This window comes from Myotis yumanensis, unplaced genomic scaffold (assembly GCF_028538775.1).
Source record: "Myotis yumanensis isolate MYYU_CA2020_CCGP unplaced genomic scaffold, mMyoYum1.0.hap1 SCAF_1, whole genome shotgun sequence".
In the NCBI taxonomy this organism is placed as follows: Eukaryota; Metazoa; Chordata; class Mammalia; order Chiroptera; family Vespertilionidae; genus Myotis; species Myotis yumanensis.
Genome location: NW_027223752.1, coordinates 165,434,243 through 165,460,421, shown reverse-complemented (window position 1 = coordinate 165,460,421; position 26,179 = coordinate 165,434,243). Strand labels below are relative to the sequence as shown.

General features: G+C 41.2%; 2 protein-coding genes and 1 pseudogene across 2 annotated transcripts in view; 1 reads left to right on the top strand and 2 right to left on the bottom strand.

Annotated features, from left to right (window-relative positions):
* Nucleotides 1-10,158, top strand: part of KIN (Kin17 DNA and RNA binding protein) — a 31,240-nt gene extending 21,082 nt beyond the window's left edge. Inside the window, exons 10-13 of the mRNA XM_070408806.1 lie at nucleotides 2,220-2,288; nucleotides 3,089-3,188; nucleotides 6,142-6,242; nucleotides 10,054-10,158. Coding sequence (XP_070264907.1) covers nucleotides 2,220-2,288; nucleotides 3,089-3,188; nucleotides 6,142-6,242; nucleotides 10,054-10,116 — 333 coding nt within the window. The 3' untranslated portion in view covers nucleotides 10,117-10,158. The remainder of the gene's footprint in view (nucleotides 1-2,219; nucleotides 2,289-3,088; nucleotides 3,189-6,141; nucleotides 6,243-10,053) is intronic.
* A 6,283-nt stretch (nucleotides 10,159-16,441) lies between these two features.
* Nucleotides 16,442-26,179, bottom strand: part of ITIH2 (inter-alpha-trypsin inhibitor heavy chain 2) — a 39,862-nt gene continuing 30,124 nt past the window's right edge. Inside the window, exons 16-21 of the mRNA XM_070408800.1 lie at nucleotides 25,530-25,667; nucleotides 19,961-20,074; nucleotides 19,365-19,563; nucleotides 18,648-18,820; nucleotides 17,322-17,433; nucleotides 16,442-16,634 (exon numbers count right to left, since the gene is read on the bottom strand). Coding sequence (XP_070264901.1) covers nucleotides 16,487-16,634; nucleotides 17,322-17,433; nucleotides 18,648-18,820; nucleotides 19,365-19,563; nucleotides 19,961-20,074; nucleotides 25,530-25,667 — 884 coding nt within the window. The 3' untranslated portion in view covers nucleotides 16,442-16,486. The remainder of the gene's footprint in view (nucleotides 16,635-17,321; nucleotides 17,434-18,647; nucleotides 18,821-19,364; nucleotides 19,564-19,960; nucleotides 20,075-25,529; nucleotides 25,668-26,179) is intronic.
* LOC138998965 (large ribosomal subunit protein uL4 pseudogene) lies at nucleotides 23,096-25,434 on the bottom strand (annotated as a pseudogene).

Genomic DNA, 26,179 nt, shown 5'->3' with positions numbered 1-26,179 from the left:
AGTAGATAGAACATCAGCCTGTGGACTGAAGGTCCCAGGTCCAATTCCAGTTAAGGGCACGTGCCTGGGTTGCGGGCTCAATCCCCAGTATGGGGCATGCAGGAGACAGCCAATCAATGATTCTCTCTCATCATTGATTCTATCTTTCTATCCCTCTCCCTTTCTCTCTGAAATCAATAAAAATGTGTTTTTTTAAAAAAATTGTGATTAAAGCAGTAGTTAATTCTGAACCATGAGTGATTAAGAAAGTTTTTATCCTATGCTTACAGTACCTCCGTCTCTATAATAGAACAGTTTATTACATGTACTTGGCCTCTGGACACAGAAACTTAGGCTACAGTAAGCCATGGGATTTCAAAATACACCTGATTCAGTACTCCCACCATCCAGTGTCCTGGTGTGAAATGCACATTTTCACTAACCTCCCAGGTGAATCTTATATGTACCCTTAGTTAAGAACCATTGTTTTAAAGGAAAAAGAAAACAAACTAAAAGAAAAAAGGCAAAACATTCCAAATTTTACTTAGTCTAAAAATTCTCTTCCTATTGACAAAACTTAAAATTAAATTTTATTTTCTGTTGTTAATTTTCTCATATTGTAAATTATTGAGCTTTTCTGCATAGTTCCTTTTACAGAGTGTTACATTAAAAATGATAATGATTCAGTGTGTTTCTTATTTTGCAAAGGGCATTATGTTTATTAAAATAGCTAGCAGTCCACAGAGATAGATTGGAGAACTTCATTTTTTGAACTCAGAAAAGAAAGGTTTTGAACAGATCTATTGCAAGCAATTGTCATTAAGTCCAATGATGTAATGAACTGTCTTTAAATGAAGGCCTTAGAGAGATTTAGATTTAGCCCAGAAGTCCTCTGGCTGAATCAGAGAAGCTGTTTTGATGCTTTTTGGTTTCATTTAGAAAGTCTTAGTAAAACAAAAGCTTAAGAGTCTTCTCTCTTTTTCTTTTTTTTCCCCCTCTCAAGTCTTCTCTCTTTTTCTTATTTTTTTCAAGTCTTCTCTTAAACATGTTTATCATCCCCCAAGGTCCTTACTGAATTTTTGTCCATACAGTTTTTAGTATGGTTTAGTGAAGTACTCATGACCATCTACAGGGGTGGGGAACGTCTGGCCTGCAGGCCATATAAGTCCTGAGAAATTAAGTAAGGCCAAGGCATTACAAGTGAGTTAATTAAATGTTTGACCAAATATAGCAGGTTAATTTTTAAGTTGATAATTTTGTATAGCCCTCGAATGATGTTATAAATATCCAATGGCCCTTCACAGAAAAAAGGTTCCCCACCCCTGATCTAGTACCTCTGTTATTGTTAATTGAAGTAGCAAATGTAGAATTACTGTAGTGAATATAACAATAAGTTAGATGGTTTAATTTCCATTATCAGCCATTACACAGCTAATCCACATCAGGAAACAACAATGAAGAGGCAAATTCTGAATGCATCAATATTAAATAAACCCAGATTTCTCTCACATTTGAGAATTAGACCAGTACTTTTAGCTGGAGCTAATGTTGGAGGTATCTCATCTGTATCAAAAATTGAAAGCAACATAATGAGAAAAGAACACTGTAGACCAGGGGTCCTCAAACTACGGCCCGCTGGCCACATGCGGCCCGCTGAAAACATTTATCTGGCCCGCCGGGTGTTTTTGCCCCCGCTGTGTGCATAGGAATTTGTTCATAGTTTTTTTTTAAACTATAGTCTGGCCCTCCAACGGTCTGAGGGACAGTGAACTGGCCCCCTGTTTAAAAAGTTTGAGGATCCCTGCTGTAGACAGTGTCATGTCCTGAGGATTCCCAGTGAGACTCTTGCCATTTGCATTTTTATCAATAGTGAATACCACAGTATAACATCCTTAACACTTTTCACTTCCTTAAGTGGATAGAGAGAAAGAAGCTGTTTATGAAGGACATGAGTTAAAAGAGTTGAGGTTTATAGATAAAAGTCCTAGATTTCAAGAAATCTTTACTATGGAAATCAGCCATTAGATATATATTTTTTCCTCTTGGTAGCTGTATTTAATAAAAAGAGAAAGAAGGAATGAAAGATTACTAAGGAAGTGCCATTGTTGGGAAGGCTTACAACTCCAGATTTTATTATTTAGCAGAGCAGTCACATTTTATGATGATTTTTGGTGAACACAGTTTAAAATGAAGGAGTAAAACAGAAAAATAATTTGTCTTTCTTTTTTTGTTATTTTTAGGAAATAATTGTGAAAATTATAACCAAAAGACTTGGAGAGAAATATCACAAGAAAAAAGGCATTGTTAAGGTAAGAACATGAAGTTAAAAATGAAATTTGTGAAAGGAGTTGTGGGTGACTGAGTAAATCCATTTTGATACTCCTTAAAAATCAATTCCTAGTAGCAGAAAGCAAATGTCTAAGGTACTTGACGGTTCTATAAAAGGAAAGATGAATTCATAATCATTGGAGAAATAATTCATTTTCAACCATTGTTTATACTTAATCTCTGTTTGCTTTTTTACTGGAGCAAATAGTACGTATCAGATCCCATTGGCACTTCTTAGGCTCAGTGTGCACACCTTGCTAGTCAGAAAAATGCATTCTCTTTGATGATGATGGGCAATATAATTGTGCCCCCAGAGTTCCAAGGAGTCCTCTCGTGTGTTTTGCCCTAAGAGAGTATCTTTTGACTGCTCTAGGATTTTAAAACTTAATAATCAACATTCCAGTCCTTTCTTCCCTTTTGTTTTTCCTAAATATAGCTCATTTCAGCACCCAGCCTGTGCATGCATAAATTGCCCTTCCACTGTCCTTGAAGCTAGGTGAAATTATCCCTCTCACTATATTTCTTAAAATCTTATTCTGAGATCACCAGTTTTTATTCTTTCCAGATGAAAACCTTAACCTAAGCTTTGAATTGAATTCTTTATTAAGAACCATAGACTAAGAAATAGTAAATGGTTTCTAGAAAATAGTGTTGTTTATAGAAGGAATTACTCTTTTGATTGGAATTTCATTTCTTTTTATTTTATTTCTGTGGTTGTTTTTTTTTAAATTTGTGTTCCACATATCTCTTCTATTATAAAAGTGTTGATTTTACATGACAGGAAGTAATTGACAAATATACAGCTGTTGTAAAGATGATTGACTCTGGAGACAAGCTGAAACTTGACCAGACTCATTTAGAAACAGTAATTCCAGCACCAGGTAAATCTTTTTGCAGACTATTTAATGCATATTCCATCAACATGAGTGATTCTGTTCATTAAACCAGTTTTTTGATATTACTTGATAGTTATAGATACAAGTTTCCTTTTTAGAAATATTATATAACTGCTAACATATATAACTATATAACTGATCCTGTTTGTCTTGGTGATATGGTAGTTTTCCAGTTTTCTGAAAAAGCTTTTTGTATCATGAACAAGTTTTCCCTTCCTGGATTTTTTTTTTCCCCCAGAAGCAAAACACAGACATATCTAGAGAAATTGAATCATATTAGAGTTATCCTATATAATAAAAGAGGGATATGCTAATTAGCCGTGATACGCTAATTAGTCATGACCAGTATGCAAATTGACCATCACTGCAACACACAAGATGGCCGGCAGGGGAGGGCAGTTTAGGGGTGACCAGGCCTGCAGGGGAGGGAAGTTGGGGGGAACTAGGCCTGCAGGGGAGGGCCATTGTGGGGGACAAGGCCTGCAGGTGAGGGCAGTTGGGGTGGCCAGGCCTACATTGGAGGGCAGTTGGGGAGGGGACCAAGCCTGCAGGGGAACAATTAGGCATCGATCAGGCTGGCAGGGGAGCAGTTAGGGGGTGATCAGGCTGGCAGGCAGAAGTAGTTAGGGGCAATGAGGTAGGTAGGCAGGCGAGCGGTTGGGAGCCAGCAGTCCTGGATTGTGAGAGAGATCCCAGATTGGAGAGGGTGCAGGCTGGGCAGAGGGACACCCTCCCCCCCAGTGCATGAATTTCATGCACCGGGCCTTTAGTCTATATATATAAAAGCCTAAGTGACCGAATAACTGAAGGACTTAACGACCAGTCGCTGTGGCGTGCACTGACCACCAGGGGGCAGATGCTCAATGCAGGAGCTGCCACCTGGTGGTCAGTGTGCTCCCACAGCAGGAGCGCCGCTCAGCTGACCAATGGGCACCAGATGCAGGACTCACAGCTGGTAAGCACTGCTGCAAGCCTCTCCAGATCCAGACTTATTGGGCATGAGCCTGTGGCAGGTGCAGCAGGGCCAGGATGAGCGTGGGTGGGTGGGGGAGACCCCACCAGTGCACGAATCCGTGCACCAGGCCTCTTGGTTATTAATATACTAGTGGCCTGGTGCACGAAATTCGTGCATTGGGCGGGGGGGTCCCTCAGCCTGGCCTGCACCCTCTCCAATCTGGGACCCCTCGGGGGATGTCCAGCTGCCGGTTTAGCAGGATCAGGCCTAAACCAGCAGACATCCCTCTCACAGTCCGGGACTGCTGGCTCCTAACCGCTCACCTGCCTGCCAGCCTGATCACCCCCTAACCGCTCCCCTGTCAGCCTGATTCTTGCCTAGCTGCTCCCCTGCTGGCCTGATCGCCCACAACTGCCTTCCCCTGCTGGCCTGATTGCCCCCCAACTGCCCGCCCCTGCCAGCCTGATCGCCCACAACTGCCCTTCCCTGCCTCGACCTGCCTCCTCCGCACGAGGCGACGGAGACTCCAGGACTGGCCTCCTCCACACCGCAGAGCCGCGGGACCCCCAGGTCTCACCATACGGAGTGGCCGCTGGGCCCCACCTCCGCTGTGCGCATGGCCATCTTTTGATGACCATCTTGTGACGATACTTTGCATGAGGGCCACCTAGGCTTTTTTTTTTTTTTTTAGGGTTTTCCACCTTTTTGTTGAAGGTATTACATAAGCCCCTCCTCCCCGCTTGGCCCCTCAGCCCGCCCCGCCTTCCCCACCGTTTCCCGAGTCCATGGCGGTGCCAAGTCCACCTAGGCTTTTATTAGTGTAGATATATTTAGCTACCTGAAATAGTAAAGTAAAAGTTAGTATGATTTTGCTTTCACTTTTCTTTAGTGATCTTTTGGTTTTTTTATTGTCTAAAGTTTTACATATGTCTCCTTTTTCCCCAATTGACACCCCCCTCCCTGCCATTCCCACCCCAGTTAAGCCACCACCACCCCAGTGTCTGTGTCCATTGGTTATGCTAATATGCATGCATACAAGTCCTTTTCTTTAATGATCTTGATCATTTGGGTACTAACACAGTGTCCAGTATTGATGCCATTTGGTCAGGTTGTTTGCCTCTGATCCACTTTCTTCATAATGATATCATTGCTGGCGCAGTGATCTTGTTAGTCTCTAAAACTTCACTGATCAGATCCTTTATTTAATTTTCCCTCTAAAATAAAAACTCATTTAATGGATTAAATGTTCTTTTCTAATAAACTGAACCTTTAGAAAGTATACAATTTGATAACTCTTAACATATGAATACTCTCATGAAACCATCCCTATAATCCAGATAATGAATGTTTTATCACCCCCTCTGCCCAATTTTTCTTTTTCCTTTATAATCTTCTCATTCCCTCCCACTCCTCTTGTCTCCCATCTCCCACCCCCCCCTCCCCCGGCAACCATCAGTCTGCTGTTACTGCTGTTTATGTATGCATTCATCTGTTGATAGACATTTGGATTATTTATAATTTTTGGTTGTTACAAATAAAATGCTGTGAACGTTCACATACAAGTCTTTGTATGGATATATGATTGCTTTGGCTTAGTCACATCAGGCATATATTTTAACTTTAATGTAACTGCTAAGCCATCTTTAAAAAGAGATGAATTAAAGGAAACAAATTTTTTTGTGATTACTTATGGACTCTGAGCATTTCCTCCAAACACCTTATACACCATGCAATCTAAAATCAAAACATATCCCTTCAACAAATAAGTGAAAAAAATGAGGAGTCATAATGTGATAGTAATTAAGGTATCTAAAAACTATACTTTAGAATATTACAGAGTTCTTAAATGATTAAGAACTTCTAAGAGAATGGTTTTATTTTTCATTATGCTCATTCAGTGTAATTGCATTTTACTGTGACAAAAGTAGAAGAAAGAAGTGGACATTCTTTTTGCATTCAGTGTTATATTTGTTTCTGTTGTAGGAAAAAGAATTCTTGTTTTAAATGGAGGCTACAGAGGAAATGAAGGTACCTTAGAATCCATCAATGAGAAGACATTTTCAGCTACTATAGTCATTGAAACTGTAAGTATGTTTATGCAAAGACAGAAATTTCAAAATGCTTTAAAAATGTGTCATAGTTCTTTCTCATTGGATTGGTCTTTGTTTCATTTTAGAGTTTGGTTTTTTTGTTCACCTTCTCTCCTGTTTAGAAATCTGTAAGCTTATTTTCTCTATTGACTGTACCATTGCTAAAGCATTTCATTTTCTGATTCCCAAAGAAATGCCTATGTGTCTTAGTCCATTTTAGCTACTGTAACAAATACCACTGACTGGGTGAATTATAAACAACAGATATGTATTTCTCACAAGTCGAAGGGCTAGAAGTCCAAGATCAAGGCACTGGCCAATTTTGTGTCTGGTGAGGGCCTGCTTCCTTTTCATGTCTTTACATGATGGAAGGAATAAGAGAACTCTTTGGAGTCCCTTTATAGGGGTACTAATCCATTCATGGGGACTTTGCCCCTGTGATCTCAAAGGCCCCATCTCCAAATATCATTACATTGGGTATCAGTTTGCAACATAGGAATTTTGGGTGGGACACATTCAGTCAATAGTAACACTCATATAAAACCTGAAAAATACAATTTAATATAAATAAAATTTTAAATTACTCATAATCACCCAACCAAATGATAATTCCCGTTAATATTTTAATCTGTTCCTTTCTAGTCTTTATATTTTATAAAACTGTCTACATAATATGTACAATTTCATAATCTGACTTTTTTCTCTCACATCTACACTAATAAAAGACAAACAGGCAAATTGACCGTACCTTCGATACACCTTAAGCCACACCCACCAGCCAGTCAGAGCGACTATATGCAAATTAACCCAACCAAGATGGCGACCAGCAGTCACGGAGCTGAAGCGAGCAGGAGGCTTGGTTTCTCCAGTGGTGGAGGAAGCCAAGCTTCCGTCCTGCCGCTGCTAGCTCTGAGCTCCACTCAAAGCAACAAAGTTTCAATTACAGAAGATAAACAAACCCCAGATACCTGCTTTCAGCGGGCCGTGGCCATGGAGCTGGAGCCTTCGGTTGCCCCTGGCGATGGAGGAAGCCAAGCTTCCCTCCCACCCGCCCTGGCTGGCTCTGAGCTCTACTCCAGGCTACAAAGTTTCAATTATAGAAGGTAAATAAATCCCAGAATAAAAAAAATAGAAAAAGAAAAAAAGGAGAGGCTAGGAGCTTCCGTTGTGGCGGGGGGCTTGGCCACCTGAAAACGGTCCTCAGCCTCTCACCCAGACTGGCCAGGCACCCCAGTGGGGATCCCACACCCTAAAGGGGGTGTGGCCAGCCTGCAAACACCCATCAGCCCCTCACCCAGGCTGGTCAGGCATCCCAGTGGGGACCCCCACCCTGAAGGGGGTGTGACCAGCCTGCAAACACCCATTAGCTCCTCACCCAGGCTGGCCAGGCACCCCAGCGGGATCCCCACCCTGATCCGAGACACCCTTCAGGGAAAACCATCTGGCCCCCACCCGTGCACCAGGCCTCTATCCTATATAATAAAAAGGTAATATGCAAATTGACCCTAAAAGCAGAAAGACTGGGAATGACTGGTCACTGTGACACACACTGACCACCTGGGGGCAGACGCTCAATGCAGGAGCTGCCCCCTGGTGGTCAGTGCGCTCCCACAGGGGGAGCTCTGCTCAGCCACAAGCCAGGCTGACAGCTGCCAGTACAGCGGTGGTGGTGGGAGCCTCTCCCTCCTCCTCAGCAGTACTAAGGATGTCTGCCTGCCAGCTTAGGCCCAATCCCCCGGGGAGTGGGCTTATGCCAGCAGGTGGTCATCCCCCAAGGGGTCCCAGACTGCGAGAAGGCACAGGCTGGGCTGAGGGACCCCCCCGAGTGCACAAATTTTTGTGCACCGGGCCTCTAGTCTAATATAAAATTCAATTTGGCATGGTATAATTAGTGGGGAATGTGTAGTCATAATTAATGGGGGAAAAGTCACAGAGATAAATTTTTTTAAATGTCCTTTTATAAAGGATTAAAGGTATCAAAAATCAATACAATAATTAAAGAAATCTGACATACAAAAATTGCTTATTGATTTAGAATTGATAGTTTAGTGATAGGTCCATGCATGAGACAAAGGGAGACTTAAGTTGTCTGAAGGAGGAACGATCTGAAACATGCTTTGTCTTAACTGGCTAATTCTTTTTAAAACCTGATCTATGTATTATATATCTTTATCTCCTTTTTTCTCCAGTAAAGCAAGTGTTAATATTTTAGGGGGATAATAAACCCCGGGTCTATTATCTGATAAAAGTTCTGAACTCTATCAACAATTGTATATAACTGCCAAATTTTATGTTTGTTATCTTAAGGAATTCATAGGCTCCTACCCCATCATTGACTGGCTAGAGAATATTTGTCTCAGGAATGTTTTCTGGAAAAAGCATCTCCTTATTTGAGAGAAATCACATTTTAAGTAGTTTAAGCGTTTTTTTTCTTGTTCCTGACAATACTAACCTAGAACCTGTCACTATGTTAAACTAGAGAGGTGGGGGAGGAAAAGGGAGTATGATCTTCCACTGAGGACTTTATCAATCTTTTTAAGAGTAAGTTTTTCTCTCTGGCTCAATCAGTATACGGTTATGGGAAATCTTATATTTCTGTGGCAGTGTTAATCCTCTTCTACTTTTTAATTTCATAATACTACCCAATTTAGGTCCTGCTTCATGTTTTCATCTGAGGGAAACACAAAACATCTAATTACCATGGAGGATATTCTAGGTTCCATCTGAATACCTTTGGTTTATAGTTTGTTTGATTTTTAAGAAGTACTTTCTTCCCTCCCTCACTTTAAACCCCACAGTTTCACCTTCCTTTCTCATGCTTTAATTGCTTACAGAGCTGTACTGAGATAAAACCTGTGAGGAAATCCATATAATAAAAAGCCTTTCTAGTTAATTGCAGAGCAGCACTTACTTTTGGAAGAGGAAAACCACTATAATAGGCCTATTATTACTTCCCTAGATAAAAGGCACAAAATGGTGTAGTCACTTGCTGAGGATGGGATTTGAACTTGAGCAGTCTGGGTCCAGAGTCCATATTCTTAGCTCCCAGGTTGTGACAGTTTTTATGACTGGTACTTTCATTATCTAGTTTGCCCCTCCCCTTTTTACTAGTAGTTGGATATGAAGAGAAGATGAAAATATACAAACCTGTTTGAGTATCTGTATTGCTTAAAATAGTGATATCTGGTATAAAATAAACCACCTTCAAATTAAGAATGGAACCAATATTATGAAAGTTTTACTTTTCATTCTAAAAGTCCAAAATAGGTTTTCTTGATCATGGAACAGCTCTTTTCTGAAAGGTGATTTATGAGCCACAACCCTTCTAACTTGTGACTTTACCGTCTTCAGTAATTGGCTTTTTATAATTGAGTTTGCTTCAGGCAGACCAAGGAGAGCATTGGATTGCAGGTGGAAGGTAGCCTGGCCTGGGCCCGGGCCTGGAAATGGCAGGCATCACTTCCGTTCACTTGTGTGGGCTGGAGCTCCACCTTAAGGCCACACCTAGCCATATGGGGAGCTAGGACATCTCCCTGTCCAGGAGGCAGATACGGAACAGCTAGTAGATGCTGCCACAGTATCTAGTGTTGACATGTTTCAAATATCTTTGAAGAAAATTATGGTAATTTCTTAATGAGAATGCCATAGAATGTTTTAAAAGTTCATAGACATACAGAAATATTAGCTACTTTAATTGTATTTTAGGGAAATGAAAAGGCAAATTTGTATTCCTTAGTGTAGTGTCATTTTCATGTCTTTTAAGTACATGTGTGTTTTTAACCTTTTCTTCAATTTTCATTTATAGGGCCCTTTAAAAGGACGCAGAGTTGAAGGAATTCAATATGAAGACATTTCTAAACTTGCTTGAGTTTGAAAATTTTTGAACATATTAAAATACTAAAGCATCAAATTGGTGTTCGCCAAGGCATTATGAGACTCTACTGTGTTAGGGTATTTCTTTTATATATAACAGAGGATTTCTGTAAATATTATTGTATAGTTGTTTAGCTAAACTTGTAGGAAATCTAATTATGTCTTATGAAATATCAAACTATGTAAATTTGTTCTTATTTTTGTTTTCTTTATAATATTTCCCTGATTTTTAAAATTTGCATTAAAAGAATATTATTGTAAAATGTTTTATATAAGGCAATTTAAAATCATAATTAGAGGAAATTCTTCATATACTCTAAACTTATATTTTTAGTAGTAACATTGAACTATAAATATAATTACATTTTAAAAAGTCAAACTAAATATAATAGCTTTATTGAGATATCATTCATACACCATACAATATCACCCATTTAAAGTGTACAATTTCAGTGGTATTTAATATAGAGTTGTGAAACCATCACCACTATCTAATTTTAGAACATTTTCATCACCCCCAAAATAAATCCTGTACCCATTGTTACTCCCTATTCTCCCTCTTTTTCCAGCACCTGGCAGCCACTAGTCTACTTTCTGTTTCTAAGGATGTGCCTATTCTAGACATCCTATATAATAAAGAGCTAATATGTAAATGGTCATCACGCCCTCACGCCATAATGGCTCAGACACTCAACACTGGGGAGAGAGGAATGGGGACTAGCCAGGCACAAGTGATCTCGAAAGAGAGGAATGGGGACCAGCCAGGCTGCGGCCTGGGAGAGGGACAAGCCACCTGCCCGCGGTCCCAGGTGCCAGCAGCTGGGGCTAAGGCCTGGGAGAGGGACAAGCTGCCCACCCCTTGGTCCTGGGTGCCAGCGGCTGTGCCTGTGCCTGTGGCCTGGGAGGGGGACAAGCCGCCCGCCCCGCGGTCCCTGGCACCAATGGAAGCCACCCGCCCACGGTCCCCTGTGGTTGCGGCCGGCACGGGCAAAGCTAGCCTGGGTCCTGGGTGCCTGTGGCCGGCCAGAGGGAGGGAAGCCCAGGTCCCAGGTGCCTGTGACCAGCAGGAGAAGGGAATCCTGGATCCCGGGTGCGGGGCAAGGCAGAGGTGGTTAGGGGCGATCAGGCACGCAGGTAGGAAAGCAGTTAGTAGCTAGCAGTCCCGGATTGCAGGAGGCAGTCGGACATCCCCCGAGAGGTCCCAAATTGGAGAGGGTGTAGGCCGGGCTGAGGTACCCTCCACCCCCATGCACGAATTTTGTGCACTGGGCCTCTAATTTCATATAAATAGAATCACACAATATGTGGTATTTTATGACTGGCTTCTTTCAAATAGCATAACGTTTACAAAGTTATTTGATATTGTGGCGTGTTTCAGTTTTTCATGAGCAGTATTCCATGTATGGATATACCACACTTTTTAAATACATTACCAGTTGGTGGACATTTCAGTTGTTTCTACTTTGGGGCTATTATGAATAATGCTTCTATATTTGTGTATAAGATGCCATGTGAATATTTCATTTTCTAGGAACAGAGTTGCTGAGTAACATTGTAACTCGAGATACTATGTTTGACTTTTTTTAAAAAATATATTTTATTGATTTTTTACAGAGAGGAAGGGAGAGGGATAGAGAATCAGAAACATCAATGAGAGAGAAACATCGATCAGCTGCCTCCTGCACACACCCCACTGGGGATGTGCCCGTAACCAAGGTACATGCCCTTGACCGGAATCGAACCTGGGACCTTTCAGTCCACAGACCGACGCTCTATCCACTGAGCCAAACCAGTTATGGCCCATGTTTGACATTTTATGGAACTGCGATAGTGTTCTAAAATGGCTGTACCATTTTACAATCCCACTGACAATGTTGAACTATACATTTTAAATAAGTAGAACAGTATGTTATGTAGGGATGCAAAAGACTGGAAACCCACCTTACACTTGCTTATGTACAAAAAAAAAGGAAAAAAGGAAATTTATAGTTCACACAACTGAAGAGGAATAGACCCTAGCTTCACGTGCAGCGGGGACTCAGTGTGAACAGCCTTGTAAGGACTGGGTCCCACTGGGTCTTTGGACTCACTTCTGATTGGGATAAGGCTAAAGAGAAGATGCCACTTTTTATGATAGTAACTGATTCTTTGAAGCATGTAGAATGATTTGAATAAGACCAGTAAGTACTAAAATAACTCCTGATTCGTAGTTCACTTTTTTAAAAAATATATTTTGTTGATTTTTTACAGAGAGGAAAGGAGAATAGAGTTAGAAACATCAATGAGAGAGAAACATCAATCAGCTGCCTCCTGTACACCCCCTACTGGGGATGTGCCCGCAACCAAGGTACATGCCCTTGGCCAGAATCAAACCTGGGACCCTTCAGTCTGCAGGCAGATGCTCTATCCACTGAGCCAGACCGGTTAGGGCTCGTAGTTCACTTTTACCGTACATTGAGGCACTCTTTAATTTCCCTTTTTGATTTGTTGCTTTGGATAGCCAAGTTCCCAACTCTCAGAAATCTTGTTTAAATTTCAGTATATTAAAAACACAAATTTATGACAGGAATGATCTGAGCCAAGAGTCTGGTTTTCCTGGAACACAGACTTTCATTTTCCTAACAATAAGGCATATATATTTAATTGGTTTAATGGAAACTGTTTAGATTGATATTTAGGAGAAGCTTTGAAGACAGACTGCATAAATGATAAAGATGATTAATATATCTGACAAATACGAGCCTTGTTATACCCCAGCTCTATACAAAATTCAATATTGATTATCAGTGGGTTGCAAGGTGCTCCACAAAATAAACATAATATAGGCAATTGTCAAGTTTTCCTTCATCACCAAAAGCATACTTTCAGAAATTAATCAAGAGATAGACAATTTTTTTTAAATTTCTTTATTGGTTAAGGTATTACAAATGTGTGTCCTCATCCCCCCATTAACCCCCAACCTCCCTCCCCCCCGCCCCCCCCCCCCACTTTGGCTCAGTGGATAGAGTGTCAGCCTGCGGACTGAAAGGTCCCAGGTTCGATTCTGGTCAAGGGCATGTACTTTGGTTGCGGGCACATCCCCAGTAGGAGGTGTGCAGGAGGCAGCTAATCGATGTTTCTAACTCTCTATCCCTCTCCCTTCCTCTCTGTAAAAAATCAATAAAATATTTTTTTAAAAAAAAATTTTTAAAAAAAGAGAGATAGACAATTTAATAGTTCCTTTCTTTCCAATGATTCCCATTAATTTGGTTTCTTTGGAATTCAAAATTGATTATTCATTTGTAATTCAAAATTAATTATATAGAGAAGGCAGATTTCTGGTCTCAAGGGAAACACATGAACCATATTAATAAAGTTATTTTTACAGGCACTAAATTTCAAAACACCAGCTACTAATAGTTTTGATAATTTGAATAATATGGATTTGATTTTAAATCTAGTTGCTTTTGATAGCATTCTTGTTCAATATCTGCATATAAATATACACCCTAACATTTTCATCATTATTTTAAAAACAACAGAGCATATTTAAGATACTAGGAATCAAAGTTAGCTAAAGGTAAAAGTTTTAAAGTAAAAATTTTTACCAAGTAACAATTATAAGAACCCACTTTTGAAGTCTGCATTGAATATTATCATTTTAGTATTAGCGTTTTCAAATAGGAAATGGAAAAGATGTAAATTTTTTTTTAAAGCATGTCATAGGTGACCAATTTGTATAGAATAAAACTAAAGGCAATGCCATTTATCTCCTTAGTACTGAGATTAGATTATAGAAATAATCATATTTGTTTAATACTTTACAGTTATGTCAAAAGATAATTGCTTTTTCAAATATAGGTTGGGTATTGTAGTTTTGTCAACATTCTACAATGAAAAATGATATTTATCAAATTATGGAGAGAAAATTTCATAAAAATACTTTAAAAATTTTTTAATGTTTTTTATCAATTTGGACTTTGAAAATGTGTGCATTTTAGGAATTGATTTTTAAAAGAAAGTTATAAACAAAGGAAAGCACAAAATTCCAATGGGTAATACTTGGACTGTGTCACCAAAATCTGCTATACCAATGCAGTCACCTGATTTCACTTTAAATTTGTTTATTTTGCCTTATAAATGTCATTAGCCTTTTGTTAGGACATAATTTGCTAGTTAATTTATTTTGAAATAAGCGTAACCATATAAGGTTTAAAATTAAATGACATTATTCTTAGGAATTGCTTAAGTACAAATAAAATCAAGGTCTGCAAGGAGCACTGCACTGCTAAGGAAGGTTCAGTGTCAAGAATCTATTAAATTTGTGTGGAACTTGTTGCTTCACAGACAGAGGAGCTTTCAAAGCATTTGGAACGGTGATTCTCACAGAAGTCATAGTAACATTAATACTGTGTACAATTAGCCATCTGAGATAATGACCTGAGCAATTTTTTTTAAATTTTGTTTTATTGCTTAAAGTATTACAAAGAGTATTATATATGTCTCCGCCGCCCCCCCCCCCCCCCCCGCCCTTGTCCTGAACAATTTTAAATGAATGAAGAATTTGAGATCAATGAAGTCTCCAAGGTGATCTCAGAATAATGTTAGGGAGGCAGGGCTGTTATAGGATTTAATTTAATCAGAAGACACCTACCTAATCATATTTTATCTTATTTGGAGAAGGGCTGGTTTAACAGAATGAGGCTGATCAACTAAGGCCTAGTTATGGCTTATTTTATGTGTCAACTTAGGTGGGCCAAGGGGAGCCCAGAGGGTTGGTCAAACATTTTACTGGGTGTGTCTATGAGCATGTTTTGGATGAAATTTACATTTAAAAATGTAGAAAGCCCTGGTCAGTGTGGCTCAGTCATTCGAGCATCAGCCTGTGCATCAAAGGGTCGCAGGGGTCCTCAAACTTTTTAAACAGGGGGCCAGTTCACTGTCCCTCAGACCGTTGGAGGGCCGGACTATAGTTTAAAAAAAAACTATGAACAAATTCCTATGCACACTGCACATATCTTATTTTGAAGTAAAAAAACAAAACGGGAACAAATACAATATTTGTATTTGCATGTGGCCCACAGGCCGTAGTTTGAGGACCCCTGGGTCATGGGTTCCATTCCTAGTCAAGCGCATGTACCTGGATTGTGGGTTTGATCCCCAGCCTTGGTTGGTGGTGTGTGTGAGAGGCAACAACTTGATGTCTCTTTCACATCAATGTTTCTCCCTCCTTCACTTCCACTCTGGCTTTAAAAAAAAAATCAGTGGAAACACCCTAGTCCAGTGGTCGGCAAACCGCGGCTCGCGAGCCACATGCGGCTCTTTGGCCCCTTCAGTGTGGCTCGTCCACAAAATACCAGCTCTTCCACAAAATACCAACTTCTGCACATGGGCCACGAAGTTTCAATCGCACTGTATGTGCGCGCCCTCACGTGGTATTTTGTGGAAGAGCCACACTGAAGGGGCCAAAGAGCCGCATGTGGCTTGTGAGCCGCGGTTTGCTGACCACAGCCCTAGTCTATTTGGCTCAGTTGATAGAGCATCAGCCTACGGAATGAAGGGTCCTGGGTTTGATTCTGGTCAAGGGCACATGCCTGGGTTGCAGGCTTGGTCCTCAGTGGGGCGGATGCAAGAGGCAGCCAATCAATGATTCTCTCATTGATGTTTCTATCTCTCCCTCTCCCTTCCTCTCTGAAATCAATAAAAATAGAAAAAAAATCAATGGAAAAAATATCCTTAGGTGAGGATTTAAAAAAATAAAAATAAATAAAAGACAGACTGATTAAAACAGATTGCCCTCTTTAATGCTGGTGGCCTCATCCAATCAGTGTAACAAAAACTGACTCTCGCCCCACTGACTGCCTTTGGACTTCGTCTACAACATTGATTCTTCTTGCCTCTGAACCAGAATATCAGCTTTCCCTGGGTCTCCTGCACCGCTGGCCTATCTTGCAGATTCTGGACTGTCTGTCTTCATAATTATGTGAACCAATTCCTTATAATATATGTCACTTCCCCTGTTCTTATTCCACATTCACCATATAACCGCATAGCTGAATTTTTCACTTCACTGACAACATAAAAATGTACTCAACCTGCAAAGTTGAGGATCTGACATTTAAGAACAATGAAATCCCAATAAATACCAAATCTAGGGCTCTGCCTGGATGCCAGCTTGACTTGCCAAAGCAGCTTTCCTTGCATCGCTTTGATGAACTCACCTTCGCATCTGAAGACACAACAAAATCCTAAAGCTTCTTTGCAAAGCATTTATTTTCTTCAGATGTGTTAATATCTGGTTAGGTCTTAATATTATTCAAACTGAAGAATGAATGCAAAGGGCAGAGGAAAACGTATATACATTTAATTTCCAAAACTAAAAACCTTTAAGGCCATTGGAGGAAGCTATAGAGCTGAGGCACAAAGTAATCCTTGTAGTGTCCATCGATGAAACCCTTCCCACTGTTGTGTACAAACCAGCAGGGAACATCTGTTCCAAATACTCTATCTGTTCGGTAATCTTTCTGCAGGCCTCTGCAAGGAAAATGGTGCGATTGGTTAGGGCACAGACCAAAGCGTGCCAGCTTGCGTATCTCCAAAGGAGACCCGCTCTCCCCCTTGCTGTTCTTTGTGCCCCTTCCACCACCATATCTGCCTGCCCTCTCCCTTCCCCATCCCCCAAGTCATCTGAGTCTGGGCTGAGTTTTGGAAGGACAGAAACAGTGAGTCCAGATATTAGATAATTCAAATATCCCTTACTGAGACTGACCAATATGGACTTTTCCAGTAAGGTAAAGAGTACACATTAACTTAGAAACGGAAAGGAGGCGGGAACACAACTCTGAAGTGTGGGCTTCACCTCACACACTCAAGAAGAAGGCCCTAGCTTGAATATAAAAATACACATTCTCTAGCACGGTGGCGTGTGGGTATTTATACAATTTCCTCTTTTGGTCAGCTTTTTCAATTATCCAGCTAGTGAGCATGGGGCTTCTAATGTAGGAAGGTGGGAACAACAGATTAATTAATTTTGGCATTTCATGTACATGTTTATATATGTAGGCATCATTTTCATTTCAGATGGTTGAGCGGCAGTGTCCTTCTGCAAATGTTATGTATGTGCCTATTCCTGATGAGTTGTTTGGTGTGACAGGTAATGCTGTGTGAGTCCAATCCTAGTAGGAGCCCTATTTGTCACTGTCATATGCATCTGAGGCTTACCTTGTGACAACCAGTTTATGTCCTTTCACCTCCATGTTCGCCTCTGGCTTCTCGGGGTTCTTCCCAGGTCGTTCATTAAAGATGTGTATCTTTGGCTCATGCATGAACTGGCCTAGTGAAATAAAGTACAGATAGTGTTTTACCCAAGAATAAATGAAAAGAAGGCTGGTCATTTGATACAAGCTACGAAGTTACTCCTCCCTCCAGAATTTCTGGCGTAGAAAGACATACTCAGAGAAAAGGGCACAGCAATGGGGGAGATGTACAGTGACCATGCTGCTCACCTCATGGTCACTTTACATATGAGGCTGATCTATTGGATCAGAAGTAAAATCCAATGCCCTGATTGGGGTAGGGGGTGAAGGTCAGCACCTGAGAGCAGAGCTTACGTCACAGACACAGGTTTGTTTGTGGTGCCATGTGCTTATTTTGGAACCATTCTTTTAAAAGTAGGGAAAGTTGGCCTAGATACCCTGCTTGTCATCACAGACGTCCTAAGCCAGTTTGTTCCTCTTTAATTAGAAAATTTTTTTCAGCATAAAACTTAAGATTTATTTGCCCCGTCTCTTATTTTGCCCAGTTCATGATGATGAAATCCTGGTTCTGGGAAAACCTTGTTTGGAAGGACAAAGGTCCTGGTGATAACATTACTGAGTCACCCTGCACCGCTATGTTGGGCTGATTTGATCATGTTTTTTTTTCTCTTCTATACATTAGGATGTTTGACATCTTAAAAATCGTGTCTGGCTGGGGAGAAACTGCCCACCCCAGGGCTAGCCAATTCTGAAAGGCAGCAAAGGACTCCACCAGGAGCATGCTTTGGGTATACAACTAACCAACCCAGAGCCACATCTCTGCTACCGGGCCTGTATAACCCAGAAGAAATCATTCCAGGGCCAGATGCCCCGGAACTAGAGACCATTCTATAGCCCAAAAGCCCACAGGAATTGTTCACAATAGCCAACTCTAATCTACCCTGCTCTGTCTTGTCTTTCCATGGAAACCCCTATGAAGGCTTTTGTGTGAACTTATCACTTGCTCCTGCTTCCCTGACTAAACCTGTCCTTCCTCCTGTGGCCCTGCATGGCCAGCTGTGCCTCGTTTCTAGGAGAAACTGGGAGTAACAGCTAATGTTTCTTCCAATGGCAATGGCCTCTTTGTGCCACCACTCAGACACCGTTATAAATTAGGACCTGGGCATAGAACATACATACTGTGCTTTTCAGTTCACACCTGTCACTTCCCCAAGTTCTAATCACCGTTATCCATAGATAATCAAGCCCTAGTGTGGTTCCACACTTGTCAGATGGTTGATCAACACTTTACCTATTAGTCCATGTGCTTTAGGTGAAAACTTGTTTGTGGAGGGAATGTAGATCCCCAAAAAGTCTACATTGATTGGATGCTTCTTCCAAACACGATGAAGTAACACGGAGAACGACATCTCCTTATCCAGGGTAATCGTCACAGTTTTCTCTTTCTTCACTGAGACCAGTATCCTAGTGGGAAAGTTGAAATGGAATTAATTCCAGAACAGACTCTTCTTAGAAAGTCATCCTTCTCACCCCTAATATGAACTGTCATTCCTCCCAGTACGATCCCACTAGTTTTCTAAAACCTTTTCCATGGTTTTTTCACAAAATGCTGTTTTAACTCCCAGCTCTGAAGTTCTCTCAATATATGTTTGCTTAAACAGATTCTCGTGGGAAAATATTACTCCTAGGATACAATCATAGAGTTTCTGAGCATAACCAACACAGTCAGCTGTGGATTTCAGTTGATGGACTCACTCACTTACCCAACATGTGTTTATTGAGAACTTACTATATGCTAGGCACGAGGCTAGCACTGAGATACTTGATGACCAAAACACAGGATTCCTGCTGCCAGGAGCAGGGGAGTGGGTAACAAAAATGTTTCTGAACACCAACTTCTTCATATTTAAAATGATGATTTTAAGGTCTATGTTTATGTCATGGATGTTGGGATTTATTTATGTAATGTGTCAAGGACAGGCCCGAATCCACACATAAGAATACTTGCCTCTGATTAATGACCTGAGCTGTGTCAGACCAGGATAAGAACGACGTACGGGTGCCCTGGCTCAAGGTGATGGTCTCAGTGCTAACTTCTATTTTCACATCTTCACGTTGAAAATAAAATCCCAGTTTTCCAAAATAGGTGCTTAGTTTTTTATTCTTGGGCTTCTTAGCACCAATGAGTTGTCCATTGACCAAAATCCCTACAGTAAAAAAAAAAAAGCTTTTTTTCTTTCTCTTGTGTGCCATTTTTTTTTTTCATATGTGGGTACCATAATACAAATTTATATAACTTGACAATATGGGAAATTATTATTACTTTGCTTTAGGATTTACATAACACTTTCTTCTTTGTAGCTCTCACTATGTAACTATGCTTTATTATAGTTTAATTATATTACAAAACAGTTCATACTGAGGGAGTGTATTTTATCGGTAATAGTTGAAACACTTAGGAATATATTTATTTCTCACTAATTATCCAAGTTTGGAAAATATAGGACTTATATTAAGGTGAGAAAGAAATTCCAAGCAGTGATAGTGTAGGGTGGCAAAGATCAAATTCTCTAATTTAAACATAATACCTTTTTTTTTTTTTACCTGATTCTGGATCAGAAACAAGGTTGAGGATTTTTCCAGGTTCTGAGTCAATGTTGAAGCAAATATTCTTTTGGCTTTTTGGTAGGTAAATAATGAAGTGTGGGTCATTTTCAACTGGAAAATACACAAAGAGAATATTTTTAAAAATCATAGAAGGGAAGAGAGTTTTGAAAAGTATTTTATTCCTAAACTTCTTTAACAAGAACAAATACATATTGTGCTTCTACTATATGCCAGGTGCTGTTCTAGACACTGGGCGCCCAGTGGTCCATACCCACTCTCTTTTTCTCATACAGTCTCCATCGGAAGTTTAAGTTATGTTAAGAATATAGTGGATACTTATCCTGTAACTATCACATATGCGTTAGGCTAGAGATAAAATAAATAAAACATACACATACTTTATATATATATATATTATACATGTATACTACATATGTGTAAATATATATACAGTGAGTATATAGATAGATAATAAGATATGTATTTTATTAGTCAGGCATACACAGTACATAAAAATAAAGAAGACAATATTATTTGTTGGCATACAGATGAGTGTTAATCCAGAGCAATGAAGGATCAAGCTGCTCCCAAGAAAGTACTCCTTTGTTACTAGACATCATTATTTTGGCTGATCTTATTTGTTTGCTCATTCAACAAATATTTAGTGGGGGTGGGGTACTATGTGCAAAACACTAAATCTGGCCATGTTTGCTGCAGCCATAGCTAAGTCATGGCCTTCAGGAAAGTAAGGATGTAATGAAGGAGTGACAAAGATTCTCTCCTTGACCAAACTCTACTCGGGCTCCCCTGAACTTGTCAACTAGGCCTTAATTTTTGGACTCCCATGTTGACCTCTGCATTGTTTATTTTAGCAAGGATCCTTCCAAGTCAGTTTAACCAGAAACCCCATCCTCCATATCTGATCTCCCTCACTATCTCCCCTGTCCCTCAAGTGATGTCTGATCACACCAGCCTGCCTTCAGCAAAAATCCTGTTGCGGGTGTTAGCCTAAACCCCCTTCCCATGCTTGTTTCCTCTTAGAAATCTTTCATCCACTGACCCCCACCCTACTCCTTGTCTATAAAGTCCCACTTTCCCATGCTGTATTTGCAGTTGAGTGAAATCTCTCTCCCCCACCACCAAACCCCATTGCATAAAATCTTCCTCACCATGCTTTAACAAATGTCATGAATTAATTTTGTTCTTTAACAGTTAGAGCATTATTTTTTTCTTCTAAGGAAGCAGGTAGAACCACGAATGTAAGCTAGATTAAGGTAAATGATACAATAACGGCCCAAGCACAATGCTCTGAGAATGAAGACGCAAGGATGATTGACTCAACCTGACAAAGTTGAGAAAGGCCTTATGAAGAACTTGGCTTTTGAACTAAGTCTTAAAGATAGGAGGAGAAGAGGGGAAGACTAAGACATAGGAAAGATAGGTATTTTATTGAGTGGACAGAATGAGGAATGGCAGGGAGGCAGAAAAGTTGATGATTTGTTTAGAAAGTAACTCAATGTGACTTACTAAGGATGGGTTGTTGACGAATATAGAAAACAATTAGACTAAAAATGTAGGTGATGGAGACCACAGAACACTGTGCTAAAGAACGGACCTTTATTCTGTTGGATAACTATTAAATGTTTTTGAGAATAAATGATTTGACCCTCACTTTAGGAAAAATGTGGTTACAGTATAAATTAAGTTGACATAGAAAAGTCATTTAGCAGCTAAAATGGCAGAAACCCAGGCAAGAAATGTTAAAATCCAGAAACTAGGATGGCCGAAACCGGTTTGGCTCAGTGGATAGAGCGTCGGCCTGTGGACTGAAAGGTCCCAGGTTTGATTCCGGTCAAGGGCATGTACCTGGGTTGCAGGCACATCCCCAGTAGGAGATGTGCAGGAGGCAGCTGATCGATGTTTCTCTCTCATAGATGTTTCTAACTCTCTATCTCTCTCCCTTCCTCTCTGTAAAAAATCAATAAAATATATTTTTAAAAAAAAAGAAAAGAAAAGAAACTAGGATGGTGAATGGGATTGGCAAAGGAGCAAAAATTCTGGAGACATCTGGTAAAATCCACCATATCTGGTAACTAGTGGGAAGAACAATTTAGCTCTGCCAGGCTTCTAGCCTCGGTAATTGAAGGGATTGAAGAGGAAGGTTTGAGTTGAACACTGCAGTGGCTGTGTTTTCCAGGATAAAATTGGAAGAGTTGGCTGCCATCCATTGACAGGCTGCTGTTTTCCAGATACCATCGCAAAGCTCCTTACAAACATTAATTCAACTCGTTCTCCTTGCAGAGGACAGGCGACCTGCCCAAGGGCACACCGTGGAGTTAGGAAGTGCCAGAGCCATGACTCACAGCCAAGCTGTCTGACGACAAGCCTATTCTCCCAACCACTCTGATGTCCTCCTTCATTTTCAAGTGTGTGTTTTGAAACTCAGAATCAAGAATAATCTTATCCGAGCAGAAACAAAACCTTGTATTTCTTTGTGTCCCTGACACCACCAAGCTCATGCTATGTGTTCAGTAAGTACTTGGCTTAATTGATTTTGTGTCGGAGCTGGGCACTAGAGGGCATCATTTAAAAACAGAACAAAAGGTTCTTAACGCCTTAAAAATAAAAAATAAAAATCACGTAGTTATGCTCTCTTCTTCTTTCTTCTACACAAATATGGAGTTTTGAAACATTTTGTTTGAAGGAAACTGTTTTTGTTAAAGATAATGATTGTTTTTGTCATTTTAATTAACCCAGAGCCCACCAATCAAACCTTCTTATAAGCAAATGTTTCAGTGCTGTCACATGGAGTTGACATAGTTCTAGGCTTCTAGGCAACAGGAATGAAACATCATCTATAAATTGGTCTATGCATCCTAAATCTTAATTAGAGTGAAAGTAGATTGAAGGCTCCCATGACTGATTTTATAGATTCCTAGGGCCTGGGGTCTATGGACCAAAGAGTAGCCAGTGTCTATTGAGTTTCTACTGGGAACCATGAACTTACCTTATAACCACCTTGTAGGGGAGGTATTATCATCCCCATTTTATAGGTGGGATACCTTTGGGAGGTAATTTTTTTTCTCTTCTCATTGCCTTTGATCATATTTCTATTCAAAATTAGCTGTCCAAAGTGATTTGACCATTGTGGAATAAACAAATGTAAGTTTATGCCACAGGCTTCTTTTCTTCTGTGGTGGGTTTCTTTTCTGCAGGCTTCTTCTCAGCAGCTGGTTTCTTGGTAGCTGCATCCTTTTTCCCACCAAAGGCTTCTTCTGCTTCTTAAGGCCAACAGTCTTCTTTCCTTTCTTCCCGACCACAGACTTCTTGCCTGGAACCCCCTTCTCATCTGATTTGGCTTCTAGTGCTGCTGCTGCTTTATCCACCTGAAGCTTGTGGTTCTTGGCCTGACGAAGAATGGTGTTCCGGCGCATGGTCTTTGCATATGGGTTTAGCTTCAACATGATTCTCAGGTTTTTCAGTGGAGTCTTCTTCAGGACTCTGTGGTGAATCTTCTTGCGTGGTGCTTGGAGGGCTCTTTGGATCTCTGGGCTTTTCAAGATTCTGCTTAGGTGTGCATTGAGCATCTTGTGCGTGGGAAGGTTATAGTTACTCTTGAGGGAGGCAGCTCTACGCCAAGTGCCATACAGCTCATCTAACTTGCAGAAAGCACTTTCAGTCCAAATGCAGAAATGGCCCACATGCCCTCCAGGTGCAAGTTTCAAAATGTTCAGTTTGCTTACATTAAGCAGAGTAATTCCAGGGATGTTTCTGAAGGCTTTGATGATACCATTGTCCTCATTATAGATGATGCAAGGTCCTCTGCACTGGATAGGATGGTTTCTCATTTTGCCCTTTCCAGCTCTCATTGCTGAGAGGCATAGACCTTTTTTATATCATTCCAGGCCTTAAGTTTCTTAAGAAGCAAAACAGCCTCCTTGGTTTTCTTGTAGCCTTCAACTTTATCTTCAACCACCAAAGGAACTTCAGGAACTTCCTCAGTATGGTGACCTTTAGACATGACCAGTGCTGGTAAGGCTGAGGCAGCGAGGGCAGAGCAGGTGACGTATCGTTTCTGTGTTGTGTTTACTCTGAGGTGCCAACGGCGCCAGGTTTTGGTTGGTGCAAACATGCGGCCCCCATGACACATATTTCCAAAAGCACCCTGGCCAGAACAATGAGTTCCACCACCTCAGGCTCTGGGAATTCGAGCCACAGCTCTGCCATACCCCAGGACTCCGCACTGGTTTGATGACCTGACAATTCACTGACAGCATAAGGCTGTCTATTGTTTTTGCGCAAGTTGATGTGAACAAAGTTCACAATATCTGGTTGAATGGGAGTCTTGAACACAGCAGGCAAAATGACATTTTTGCCAGATGTTTCCCCCTTTTCAGAGTACGCAGGTATCAGTGTAGAAGCACACACCACGGCAGGGAGAGGAGAAGGCCATACTCCTCTCTACCCGGTGGCTCACAGGAAAAGCTTTGGGAGATAATTTAGATGAGATCATGAGAGTGGGGCTCCATGATGGGATTAGTGTCCTTATTAGAAGAGACACCAGTGAGCTTGTGAACTCACTGGAAGATCATGTAAACTCACAGGAAGATAGTGGCCACCTACAAGCCAAAACAAATGAAATCAACCTTGCCGGCAGTGTAGTCTTGGATTTCAGCCTTTAGAACTGTGAAAAATAAATTTCTGTTGTTTTAACCACCCAGTCTATGGTATTTAGTTATGGTGGCCAAGCTGACTAACATGGAGTTTTCCTCTTTCAATGGAAGGCAGTGATACCTATAAAAGTCACCTAGTTTACCAAGGCTCAGTGGTTTTATTAACATACTAGAGGCCGGGTGAACACTTTCGTGCATAGATACGGTCCCTCGGCCTGGCTGGCGATCGGGGGCCGACTGGGGCCATCTTGCCTAGTCCTGATCGGGGCTGGCTGGGTGCGGGGTTCTGGGGGAGGGACTGTGGGAGGTTGGCTGTGGGAACTCACTGACCACCAGGGGGCAGGTCCTTCATTGAGAGTCTGCCCCTGGTGGTCAGTGTGCATCATAACTACTGGCCGGTCATCCAGTTGTCCAGTTCTAACAGTTGCTTAGGCTTTTATAATATACTAGTGGCCTGGTGCACAGATTCATGCACCGGTGGGTCCCTCGGCCTGGCCTGAACCCTTTCACAATCTGGGACCCCTTGGGTGATGTCAGACTGCCGGTTTCAGCCCAATCCCTGCAGGCCAGGCAGAGGGACTCCACCGGTGCACAAATCCATGCACTGGGCCTCTAGTGTGCATGTAAGATTTTTGGTTAATCTCTTCCCGTCCTTCCCCCTCCCCTCTTCCTTCTGAGATTCATCAGTCTGTTCCATGTTTCCATGCCTGTGCATTGAGCATCTGTCCCCTGGTGGTCAGTGCATGTCATAGCTACTGGTTGAACAGTGGAACGGCGGAACGGTCGGACACTTAGCATATTAGCCTTTTATATATATAGATAGATAGATGTGCCCCACAGATTATGATCTGATTGAGACCAAGGATGTGAAAGCCATGTTGAAGTTCTCTCACCTCTCATCACATGTGGAGGAGGAGTGCTCTCAAGTACAGGAGCTCCTTTCACAAGCATTGGGATCCTTGGCGTTGGTGACGGGTGCACCCAAGATGGGAGTGGACTTGGAGCAACTTTGCTGCCATAATACAGGGCACCTGGGTAGAAAAACCTGTATCCGTTAGTTTCCAGGCTTACTTTTCCATGTAAGTCTCTTACAATTTCAACAATTATTCATTTAGACCCCAGAGGTTCTCAGCTAAGGTCTTTCTCAGTTAAGGTCTCCTCCCATCCTTTTTATTCCTGAATTCTCTCTCATAGGGCTTCCTCTGTCATTGTGCTGTGGGCCTACTGTGGGTTTTTCCCCAAGAGCCTGGAACCTGAGCTGGGGTTGCAGCAGAGGAACTGCCCCATGGAGCTGGGGACGGACCTCATGTCTTCAGCACAGGCTGCAGGGATAATGTCCAGTCCAGCCACTGGAGAAGTCCCGGATTATGGTCAACATCATCCTGATACATTCCTATTCACCTACCAAAAAACAATCTGAGCAACGTAGTTTCCCAAAGAGGTTATCCTACTGATTACAAAACTTCATTTTGCTTTCTGATATCCAGTCAGTCTCCTGTCTTTGAGAAACAAATACCAGTTCACCTAGGCATTTTATTTAGGT